Source organism: Schistocerca americana, chromosome 1, assembly GCF_021461395.2.
Source record: "Schistocerca americana isolate TAMUIC-IGC-003095 chromosome 1, iqSchAmer2.1, whole genome shotgun sequence".
In the NCBI taxonomy this organism is placed as follows: domain Eukaryota; kingdom Metazoa; phylum Arthropoda; class Insecta; order Orthoptera; family Acrididae; genus Schistocerca; species Schistocerca americana.
In genome coordinates, this window is record NC_060119.1 from 856,463,084 (window position 1) to 856,476,220 (window position 13,137).

Sequence of the window (13,137 nt, forward strand, 5' to 3'; positions counted from 1 at the left end):
GACATTAAATTACATCTTCGTCGGTACCTCGTATAGTGTGACAAGCATAATGAAATTGTAAACACTTACTTGAAGTTCTGTTAGTGTTATTTATTTGCTCACAAACCGGTTTTCGGTTTCTTAGGCCAGCATCGAGTGAAAACAAAACGTCTCAACTTCGAATAAAATGGCGTGTGACGTACACAGATTTTACAGATTCGAAGTTTTTACAAATAAAGGCACAACATAAACAAATTAAAATAAGAATTTAACAGAGAAGAAAAAAAGTAACCTCGCGTTCTGTGCCACATTTTCATTGACTTCGAGTATTTCCATTAGTGTCACCTCTTAACGGTATCTGGGTAGTCACACTATACATCACATGACTCTTTTCTGGTAAAACGTATTTTCACAAAAGTCGAATCTATTTTCCCTAGGATCCAGCTACTCTCATATTATGAGAACCAAATTATCACAGCTCTGCCTGACAGATCAACATATAGTTTTCGCCAGTTCTTGCAGTCGACCATACATACCCCAATTTGTCCGAAAGGTATGATTACATTTGAATATTTTGAATATTACCTTGGCGATGTTACTTGTAATATGCACGACTAAAACTGCAAGATTTTACCCTTTTTTGTATGGCTATATGAAAGTTTGACAACTCCTGGAACAGAGCACTAGTTTTTGTCATTACCCACTGGTTTATGTTGGCTAGCAAACTGAAGTAATATGATTTCACTAAATTTGATTCATTGAACATTATCAGTCGGTTCATAGCTATAGCCATTGCAGGGCACAATGAGTCTGATTGTTCACAATTATTTTCGGAAGGCAGTTTTCATATAATGGAGCAGATACATGTGGCCATACTCTTTGAAATGGAAAGCTACGTGTTAGTGATTTTCTGAGTGCTGCTAGCCTGCAGCGAATATAACGTCGCTGTTTTTATATAAATACAAAAAAAGAATTTCTTTGTGTTGGTGTTTGTATTAAAGTCCGAGAAATTTATAGAACAACTTCATAGCTCATTGTCCAATGATTGAATAATATTGGTATTTAATGTTGAAAGAATGTTTTTAATTGTCGAGTTGCACCTGCACACTAGCACAGCACATTATCCATATCTGAGGCAGTATTTAATTTTGCATTTCATGGGTGCTTTATGTAAGAAAACTTGTTCAAAGTTACCTACGAAAATTTCTCACAGTGTGAGACTGAAAGGGAAAGTCATGGGTAGGTTATGAGACAATCTATAGAAGAGTTCTCAGACTAGAAAGAATTATGTTATACGCATTTTTGAATACCAAATATTAATCATCTAATTCTATTTGACTTCTTGTAGATATGTGAAAAAAAGTCGGCAGATATATTAACGCACTCATCAGTAGGTAATTCATAAGTAAGCTAGAGGTGTTAGAAGTTCGGAACTGGATGACACATTATATCTTTAGCTTTATCCATTAGAGGTATGGAGTTTCTGACAATAAACGTGGGAGGGAAATCCAAGAAGAACCAATTCACCACTTTTCTTTGTAGTGATGTGTTCTAGCTCCTTCACAAATAACAATGAGCTGAGAAGAATGACAGTACTGGGCGTGTTACAAATGTAAATGTAAAATTTTGTTCCCTAGAGTTTCGTAAATCCACTCATTTGCTTTCAGAGTAGAATAGTAAGTAAGTGTAGGTATAAAATTTTGTTAAGAACCAAAGGAGGCGGCTAAGTGGGGCGTGTCTGCCGACTACACAACGGCACCCTAATTCAATGTGAACACGGGTGACCCGAAGTACAAATAAGCTGTGAACTTATTTCATCAGACTGTGAGGGAGGGAAGCCAAGAACAACCGATTCAGCACTTCAACAACAGTACAGAACAGACAGAACGTGCTCCTGTATGTATCTATGTATGTATTAAACCGGGGACCTAAAAACGGCAGAGAGGCTTCGTCCCGCCGTAGCCCTCAGTGGTCCACAACCCCACAACAGGCCGCAGCAGTCCACCTACCCAACCGACCGCCGCCCCACACCGAACTCAGGGTTATTGTGCGGTTCGGCCCACAGTGGACCCCCCAAGGAACGTCTCTTACCAGACGAGTGTAACGCCAAATGTTTGCATGGTAGAATAGTTATGGTGTATGCATACGTGGAAACGGTGTTTGTGCAGCAATCGCCGACACAGTGTGTCTAAGGCGGAATAAGGGGAACCAGCCCCCATTCACCGAGGTAGGTGGAAAACTGCCTCAAAAACCATCCACAGGCTAGCAGGCACACCAGACCTCGACACTAATCCACCGGACGGATTCGTGCCGGGGACCGGTGCGCCTTCCCGCCCGGGAAGCAGCGCGTTAGATCGCGCGGCTAGCCGAGCAGGCTACGTGCTACTTTAATGAGGCTAAATATAGTAACTTTACTTAGAGATGCCACAAGAACGCCTTTCAGGAGGCAAACTTCTCATAAAGGAACGCTCTGAAACCCTGAAGTTAAAAACTAGATCAGCCAAGAGCACTGACAGGCTGAGAAAACGAGGGCACAATCGATTACCAGTGTAAAGAGGGCGAGAGGGGTTGAGGGGAAGCACGTCATCTCCTGATACAAAACCTGTGCCCTCCTCAAGCTCACTGTCAGAGTTGGGCCATTGCACCTGCACCTGCGTTACGAATGCCGGTGGAAGACCAGTTCTGTTAAGATGCAGGATACTCTGGTGAATTCAAAAAGTGTCTACAAGCTTCCAACAACTTGTCCACTGCTGCAAATCCACAGCAGCCCGACGGGGCAGAGGACTTCTGACTTGCAAACCGCATTTCGTCCGGTTACAATGTGACTGACTGACGATAGAGGCTGGGCCGATCTTCTGTGGATGAAGAACAGATCCGTCCGTCTGCAAGACGTTCGACTTAGGTGCTGAGCGCCTGTGTCGCCGGTACTGCGACGGTACAAGTACCACCTTAGCGGCTGCGTGCTTCGACCGCCATTGGGGCTGTCCTTCCTGTTGCTGCTGGGCCTTCTACCTCCACGCCTTCTCGACAACCGACATCAGGGATGTGCAGATTTTTGAAGCTGAGAGCCAAAGCGCAGCTTCAATGTTGGAGAGCGCTTGCACTCTGACGAGCGCCCACGGCGACGCCAGGCTGCTGAGACCCACGGCTGCTGCATCCTCCTGCAACGGGGCTGCGGCAAACACCTTAGGCATCGTCAGCACCTGTGCTCAGCAAGATCCTCGCCGGACACTGGCGTGCTGTCCGCGCTTTCAAGCAGCGCGGACTCAGTACGGTCGCTACTCGATAGTGCTGGGAAGAAGACAGATTGTAAAACTCTCGCCAATAAATGATTGTCAATTGAATGACGTTTCATTGGCGGCCCGGTCCTCTACAGGATAACTCACCCCCGCTCTGCACTCGACCTCCTGACAACAACGCGACCCCGGCTCGGGATTGGAGTCAGAAGTGGAGGAGACACGTATTCTCCGGTTGCGGACATTCAGTTCTCAACTGATGATGACCTCCGAAGCCGAACACCTGATTATGGATAAATAAAATTGCGGAATATCAGAAAGTGCTTGCTTTCCTGTTCTCTTTAAAATCGTTCAACCCATTCGTCGCTGCTCACGCCTTAATTTCGGCTTTCGAGCTTTGCATTCACTGGAAATCTTCTCAGGTATTTACAGCTGTCCGTTGTTTGGAATGTCAAATCTTTGACTACTGGTAGCATCTTTTCGTTCTCCATCTTATTGATGTCCAGGTGATTTCTCCTCCCCTGACTAATTTAGGGTTGTGCCTTTAATGCCATACGTTTGTATGTAGTATCCACGTAACGAGGTTTTATCTACTTTCAGTTATTAGTACACTGACATCTGCAAACTCAAGGGGGAATAGAATCACTATCAAATGTTTATTATTATTCATTGCAATTAATAATTAGCCGATAACGTAGCTATATGATCCGTGAATATGTGAGAACGCTGCATTAAAAACTTGCAGTATTGCAGTAGTCGTATGTCATAAAATTTATATAAATAAAAATCCAAGAAGAAGGGAGCCATAGACTTTAATACCCCCATGCAACTCCCCTTCCCTCATCCCATGGGACACTGAAGACAGCTTTTGGACTTAATTGAGGATATTGACGCGAAGATTGATAGTTAGGAACTGTACGCTACCAACTCACTTCACTTTACCGGCCAAATATTGATGAATAAATTCTTTTTCTTCACCTAGAGACGAACCAGTAATTCTCAGCGCAACCTTGCGACTACGACATACATATATCTGTGATGGAAGCATGAGTTCATTTGCGCAGGCAGGACCTGTGAGAGGTGAGCTGAGACAAGAAATTAACGAAAAACTTTCATGGAAAATCCGTCCAGTGTACGCAGACCTAGTTGTTTTCTCAATTTCGATCTTACCACCAGCCATCACTATTAAGTAATTCCTGTAATCATTGTCATCTACATCATAATTGTGGTACTTACGTTTTAGTGAGTGGCTGAAAAGCTTCCCCCTCTCCCCCACCCTCCCACCGCCATTTGATCCGTTATGAAGCTGCGAGGGGGGCATAATGATCCTCAGTAGGGAATATTTGAGAGGGGGGTTTCCAATTCTGTCGTTACCTTAAAACCAATGGAAATACTCTATAAAACTTTGTTCGCAAGCGGAGGATTATAGGTATTTTTAATATGTATCTGCTTTTCTCCAATCCATTCAACTTCTTCTCCAGATTCGTTTAATTCTGGTGCCACACATTTCTGTGAGGATTCATTATTCGCATAATGAAGACGTAACGAGGAATATAATGTACACAGCGTCAACTAGACTAACATTTCTGAAATATCATGTATTCATGTAGTAGTAGAATTTACAGTTAACGTACTTCATCTACTATAATGATAACTTACTAATTTTAGCAAGTTTACATTACCATAGATGAAGTACATTAACTGCACATATTAATAATAACAACAATAACAATAATTGACACAATTATGGATACATCATCATATTCCAGAAATGTCAGTCTAGTTAGCACCGTGTTCAGTACGTTCCTCGTTACGTCTTTTACATTTAGTTGTGTCTGGTTAGATGGAACCGATCGAGGTAAGGATTTGGATAATGTCATCACACTGGCTTTTGTTACTGTACTACTGCCCTGCCGATATACCGAAAATTATGTCGAACGTTCGAGTATCAGGTGTACAAATTGTTTCATTCCGCTGTGTTTTAATCATTTCACTGAAACTCCACATTTGTACTTCGAAGACGAATAAGGGAAGAACGTACGACAGAAAGCAACTACTGTTTTTGCAAAACATGGCTTTGTAACTTCTCCATGCGGTAATAGGTATTGTCTTAAGCAAACGTTTAGCTTTTCGTTTCACAATATCTAACATATGAGTTTTGGGAATCTGCTGCACATAACTCCTTTAACAAGGATTTTTTTCGGCAACTCGTGCATCTAAAATCCATTCGTTATCCTTCAAACTTGTAAATACAGAACTTGGAACGGACAGAACTTCATATTTTAAAATAAATTTTTTTCGATTATAGCCGTTCGATGTGGGGAACTCCACTTGTAAGGAACGTATGAAACATGCAGTAATAAAACACCGTAACTCGATAACTATTTAGTATCAGAAACATCCGTTACACAATAAAGCTTAACTCCACTGTACACTGATGTTTCATTACATCTTTAACATTTCTGGATATTCTGGCTACCTTATTTAGCGTCCTTGTCTACACATACAAAAAAAAATTGCTTACGTCGTATCAGCTGTCTCCTCCCAGAAGAGACATAATGAAAACAATTTCAGATTAGATCGAGCCTACAAGATAACGACTTAAGTAGCATTTATTTCTTGCTACTGAGAATTATGTGTAAAAATACGTAATACATTCAAGCATAATACTGCGAAAAACTGCAGGATTCAAAGATTTCTCTCTTTTAACACAATACTAAATGCGTCGATAAACGCGCTCCAGTGAAGATAATGATGTTAGTTAATCACAGCACAAGAAATAAAAATGTCACAGGAAATGGTTGCATGATATCGGTCAGAACATTCCGTAACCAATTAGCAGAGTTCAGTAGGAGCAGGCTTGAAATGCTGCCCAGCCGTGCACATTCGGTATACCGCGACGTCTCTAACACCCTGAGGTGAATGACCGAGCCTCGCGGGGTAGTCGCACGGTCTGGGGCGCCTTGCCACGGTCCGCGCAGCTCCCCCCGTCGGAGGTTTGAGTCCTCCCTCGGGCATGGGTGTGTGTGTTGCGCTTGGCGTAAATTAGTTTAAGTTAGACTGAGTAGTGTGTAAGCCTAGGGATCGATGACCTCAGCAGTTGGTCCCATAGGAACTTATCACAAACTTCCAAATTGAATGGCCGAACGGCTCTTCGACAAAGCCATGGTAGCCATCCTTTCGGTCCTGAGGGAGCAATGTCGGTGCTTCACCTTTAATAACATTGACAGGATGTGAAGCTCTGTCGTTTCTTGCAAACTACAGACATTGCGCGATTGCTTTCTGTCTCATTGCGTAAGAGTTGTGCACATAAGCTGATACTTAAATTTATATATGCTGTGTATAGCTTGGAAACATCATATTACACAGTAAGATGAAAGCGCTGCTATCTGTCAGGTTTTTATATTAGACTTACCAGTGTCATAAGGCAGGCCGAGGCTTTGTGCTATGTGCCAACCATGCTTCTGGAACTGGGACTCATAACCTGCGACAAAGTAAAACGGGCAAAGATAGTCATGCTCACTCTTTGTGTAAATAGTAGTTAGTTTATTGGTTTTTTAAGTTAACAGTGTTTAGGCTGGTATGCTGTGTTTCCTACCTTGGGTTGACCTCTTCGTCACTACGTCACATCTACAACACTCTATAATCTAAATTCTTCATTTGTGTGGCCATAGCGACCGTAGTTGTTTTGCAATTCTTGAGGGTATTTTTGTTCTGTCGTAAAATGAGTGACTTTTTTCACCGGATGCGTTTCGCGTGATTGCGGTAAAACATTACCAGTGGTCTGTAATTAAATTATTTACATTTTGATTTGCAACAAAAATACACTCAAGAGTTGTAAAGCAACTGCAGACACAATGGCCACACAACGAACTGTTTTTCGATCTAAAGGCAAATCAAAATATAAATAACTTAATTACAGACCACTGATAATGCTTTACCTCACTAAAGGGAAACGCGCCTGGTGAAACAAATCACGCATTTTTGTAGTTGTAACGACAGAACAAAACTACCCTCAAGCTCTATAATCTCTTCTAGTCTCGGTTTACTTGCGGTATTTATCTCCTTCGTTTTTGGAGACGATCTTCCGGTTATGTTTTCAGATTGTCTTGTGGCAGGTTTTGATTGCTGGCTCAGGTTGTGGTGAATCATGGATGCGTACTATGTACTCAAAAGTGATTTTCATCGGTTCTTGGGGCTAGGATTCGGTCGCATAAAGTTACAGTCTAACTTTTCTTTCAATATATGTATACAACAAATCTCCTTAAATTGAATACTTGCTGTCTACAATAGCTCCTCCCAGTGCAGGTTAATCTTCTTGGATGTCTCACTAACCTGTCTCTTCTTCTGGTAGTTGCTCTCCATCTACTTCTATCCTCACACTTTCCTTTTAGCAGGTTGTCTATCCACTAAAGTTTTTAACGCTCTTTGACAGCATCGCACTTCAAATGCTTCCAGTTCCTCATTCTCCTGACTACCAGGATCAGCTTTCACACGACGCTGTGCTCAGAACGTACACTTGCAGAAACTTCCTATATGATATCATTAGTGCTCTTTAACACAAGAAAGCTCTCCTCCTCTGCACCATCTGACTGCTTATGCCTTCGTTGCTTCTGCTCTTCTGTGTAATCTCGATTCGTAGACTGGAGGATACTTCCACAACTGAGACATTATCAGTTCCGAGGTTAAGCAACTTATTACGCTCCTTTCTCCTAGTCTTCATCACTTTCGCCTTTGTTCCGTCTATCCTTAAGCGACATGACGCATAAAGTATGCTATCCATTCCTTTCAACAGGTGTTTTACCAAGTCTTCCTTACACGTGGCCAGGGCGGGTATGCTATGTCATCTGAAAACCTTAGCGTTTTTAACTATTCCCCGGAACTTGTAATTGCGTTATGAAACGCTTCCTGACTTCGTTGGTTTCTTCTTCGACGCCCAATTTAAACAACAGTTGTGATAAGCTGTAATCCTGGCTTGCACATTTCTTAAGGCGAACCTGTCTCTTTTGACCTTCTATAATTACACCTATGTGTTTCGTGTACGTTGTGTATTATTCGTCTGTCTCCATACTTTAGCCGTAATCTTCTAAGGATGGTGAATACCTTATTTCACCATACATTAACGTAAGCTTCCTCCACATCAACAAATGCTAGGAGAGTATCCTTATCTTGTCTGCCTTCCCTAGCCGAGTGGTCAGTCAGTCTGCATGTCGTAACAGTCGTGCGCAGACCAGCCGCGTTTCATTGCTGTCTGCTGTCAACAACACTGCCATGGGTGAGTTAAGCGCCTTGCTATTGTAGACAGCAAGTATTCAATTTAAGGAGATTTGTTGTATAATGCTATAATGTCACTACCAACACGAATACACATATTGAAAGAAAAGTTAGACTATAACTATATGCGACCGAATCCTAGCCCCAAGAACCGATTAAAATCACTTTTGAGTACATAGTACGCATCCATGATTCACCACAACCTGAGCCAGCAATCAAAACCTGCCACAAGACAATCTGAAAACATAACCGGAAGATCGTCTCCAAAAACGAAGGAGAATTAGAAGCGGCATATAGCCCACCAAGGCACTGAACACATAGGTGAACTACTATGTAAGCAAGCTAAAAGACTACGAAATGCATCCGCAAATTGCACATACGATTTTACAACGGCTTCACCAACTGCTAACATATGAAAATTTGTGCTGGACCAGGACTCTAGTAAATCGTATAGCCGTTGTATAAAGGTAGTCGCAATATGTGGATGCAACATTGGTCGAACTCTACCGACACTGTAAATTCAGACACTGCACTAATGTAAAGCTCAAAGAGTCGGAAACAAACAGATGGAGCAAACCTCTGGAAAGACAACATGACAACAGGTGTGCTAAACGCAATTCAGAGCGAAGAAAGACTTTCCTCCTTAAGTGCAACTGGCAGGATGTTTGCAGGAAGGAAAAACTTTGGCCCTGACCATAAAGAGAATAATTCCACAGGCTAACGATGGAAAAACTTTTTTGCTGATAATACCTTATTCTTATGTTTTTTAGGGTGGGAAATCCAAATATGATACTTAAAAATCTGTATCACCCACCATTTCTTCACATTTTACAGTTAAAGTTATTAAATTAAGCGATTTTTTAAAGAATTTAACAGCTTTTATCTGGTTAAAATAATCTAAAAAAAGGAGGTATAATGAATGTAGATGACGTTGGTAGCACTGCTGAAAAACATTTTCTAGCAAAAAAAAAAGGGTCTGTAACACCGAAAACGCAGGATGCATGGCACCTGCTACCGATATGTAAATTTCTTTTTGATTGTATGTAAATATTTGTAATTTAAATGCTTTCTTTTAATAAGTAAGGACATTGCTTCACTGTATGTCTACATTTAGGTTAAAGCCTGTTGACGTTTCATTTTATTTATCTGTGTTTTACTGTGAAACTTATAAGCACTGGGAAAAAGGCAAAGGAATTGTTATTTGCATCGACTAGCAACGATAATAGCAGTGCTTGTGCGTTATAAAATCTTTGGGTAGGAGGTTGTTGCGCAGAGCGCGCGGAGGGAGCGGGTATTCTGGTATTTAATTCTGTTCAGGTCAGTAAAAAAAAAGGGCTCAGTTGTTTAGACAATAATATGAAATCCAATTTGAAAACTGAGTAGCTGCAAAGTAAAAAGTGCTTGCCTTTCTCTAAATTTCTTTGATGACGTTACGTTGAGATCTCTGAAAGTCACTGTTCACGTAACGAAGTTCAATACTAACATACAGCTTAATGGATATTTTCAAATCATTACTCGATTGCCTTTTTCAAAATTTAATGACAAACTTAACGTAAAAGTGACTTCTCAGTTTTCTTTATCATTACATACTTAAAATTAGTGTCAAAAAAGTGTCATCCTTCAGTTGCCACGTCAGTGTTTAATAATAAATGTTTTTCTTTCGCATCATCTCGTACAGAATTTTGGATGTAAATCGCCCTTGTGGGCTGGCGACCGTAATTATTTCCTTTTCGTTCATTAGTGTAACTTTTGGATTCATGATCAGTGGTACCCCTTTTCCGTACAGTGTTGTTCGTGAGTGAATGCACAAAATAACTTTCATTTTTCCAAATTGTAGCCCTGTTCAATTTACTAAAAATAGAAAAAGTAATTAGACTTTCCTATCAGTAAGATCGGTTGTACACTTACCCTTTAGTTATTGGTATTAATTCTTCGGGAAAGATAGCCTTATGCAATTAGAAAAATTCCATTAGGTATACACGCGATCCACGATCATAATTTATATCGTAAGCTGGATAGGTCGATTAGTAAGGGGGAGGTTACAGGTCGATTCTATTTTTGTGTTAACAGATGGTGTTTTGTTTACTCTCAACCTAACCTCACTTTCCAATTTCCTGTACATGTGCTCAGTACAATGTCTAATGTTTGTTGTAAAAACTCAGCTGAAAGTTTTTGTTACATTTGCGGTGAATTTGTGATTAAAAACACCAATGGAACATTACAGACTTTGTGAAAAATGTTTATCTATCATACGGTGGATCTAAACTTGGTGATCAAAATAAATCTTGGGCGACGTATATGGTATGTTATGTGTGTGTTGAAGATCTGAGAAAATGGTCCAAGAAAGAGAAAAAACCTTTAGATTTGCTGTTCCTATGATGTGGAGGGAGCCAAAAAATCATTCTGATGATTGCTTCTTTAGCAGTGTTGATATTACTGGGCATAATTCGAAAAACAAGAAGGTAATAAGCTACCATAACCTTCTGTACGCCATCCGACCAGTAGGGCATGGTGCGGATTTGCCGGTTCCTGAAACACCAGATGATTTAAATTCTATTCCAGCAGAAGCATTTTCTGATGTACAATGTGATTTAGATGAACCAGATGATGATGAATTACATTATGATAAAGAAAGTCTAGACCCCCAAACTGTTTACTCAGACCGAGCTTAACGATTTGGTTAGGGGTCTGGGCTTAACGAAAGAAAAAGCTGAATGGCTTGGCTCTAGATTAAAAGAAAAGAACTTGTTGGAAGTTGGAACCAACACATACATGTATAGAAAGAGAGAGCAGCAATTTTCCACCTTTGTTCAACAAGAAGGTGATTTAGTGAACTGTTGATGAATGAGTTTGGTATTGAATACAAAAAGGAAGACTAGTTTAACGCTGTATTATTACACAAGGGTAACATATATGCATCTATACCTGTTGGACATTCTGTACATATGAAAGAAAGCTATGAAAACCTAGAAATAGTGCTAAAGAAAATAGCCTATTCTGCTCATGGGTGGATGATACGTGGCGATCTAAAAGTAACATGCATGCTCCTTGGTCAGCAAGGTGGCTTTACAAATTTCCATGTTTCTTGTGAGAGTGCGACAGTGGGGCTGGGGATCAACACTGGCGCAGAAAGAAGTGGCTTGTAAGGGAGCCTTTAAAACCTGGTGAGAAGAACACTCTATACAAAAACCTTTCAGATCCAAAAAACCTACTCCAGTCGCCTCTACATATAAAGTTGGGCCTAATGGAACAGTTTGTAAAGGCTTTGCCTAAAGATGGACCATGTTTTAAGTATCTCTGCCAAAAGTTTCCACGCCTTTCTGTAGCTAAACTAAAAGAAGTCGTCTTTGTCGGACCTGACATTAGAAAATTGATGTTTGATGTTAACTTTGTGTCCACAATGACCTTAAATGAGAAAGAAGCATGGGTATCATTCAAGCAAGTCGTTACAAAGTTCTTAGGACATGAAAAAGACCCAAAATATGTTTCTATTATAGCTACAATGTTAAAGAAGTTTAAAACTTAAGGATGTTCAATGAGCCTGAAAGTTCACTTTTTGAACAGTCACCTTAATTACTTCCAGGACAACAAAGGAGATGTTAGTGAGGAACAAGGAAAGCGTTTTCACCAGTACATTAAAGTGATGGAAAAACGGTACCAAGGCCGCTGGAACAACAACATGATGGGGGACTACCGTTGGTAACTTCACCGAGAAGTTCAGCAAGCGACTTATCGTAGAAAAGTCTACACAAGAAGCTTCAGAGAAAAAAGAGAAAGAAAATACAAACCAATTCCAGGTGACAAGCGAAACCTCTATTAACACATATCATTGTTTTAATTAGCTTATTGTAAATACAAACCATGCTTATGTAGTAACAAAATGTTTTATTAATTTCCCCATTTACCGTATAGCACAGGATTTTTATACTATATAATAAAAAGCATATTGCTCGAAAACTATGGGTGGTACAAAAAAACAAAGGCTACTTTTGGAGTCATCACACAAAAATCTATGAAAATCAGCTATCAAAATAGTTTTTCAAACAAATTTTTTTGCTGGCCTGTGTTCTTGGAACAGAACGGAAATAACAAAGAAAAAGTCCAAAGTAACGTGCAGAGGGGAGTGTACAGACGAAACTGAGGAAACCGTCTACGATACAGATGTGATGGAGATACCTGAAGCAATAAAAGAAGCATTACTCTGCCAACGAGTACACGAGATGCTGAGAGAGGACAACACTTCAATGGAACAGAAATCAGAAAGAGGAGCACCTAACTGACTCTACAAAGGTGAGTGTTAACTCCAGCCAGAGAAACAGTACATGAACTCACTACAAGCGAATAGAGTTGAGACAGTAAATATCATTGGAGTACATTCAGCGTTACAGTTAAATAATCTGCAAGATTTCTTATCCTCTGCAGAAATAGACATAGCCTTGCTGCAGAAAGTAGCGCATATCCAACTAGAAAAACTAAGGGACTGCAATTCCATAATGAAACCAGGAAACAACGGGCATGGCCACCCTCAAAAGAGGAGGAATACCATTAAGAGAAACAGAACAGCTCCCAGACAGTAGAGGAATCGCCGGTACCTTCCACAAAAGCAAAATCAACATTATCTATGCACAGTCTAGAAGTAATAATAAGC

The 13,137-nt window shown here is 40.5% G+C and overlaps 1 protein-coding gene across 1 annotated transcript in view; it reads right to left on the minus strand.

The window, feature by feature from the left end:
- The window catches only part of LOC124546823 (zinc metalloproteinase nas-15-like), a 127,523-nt gene that overhangs the window by 34,353 nt on the left and 80,033 nt on the right, over window positions 1-13,137 (minus strand). The window contains exon 8 of the mRNA XM_047125065.1: window positions 6,631-6,699. Within this exon, the coding sequence (XP_046981021.1) occupies window positions 6,631-6,699 (69 nt within the window). The remainder of the gene's footprint in view (window positions 1-6,630; window positions 6,700-13,137) is intronic.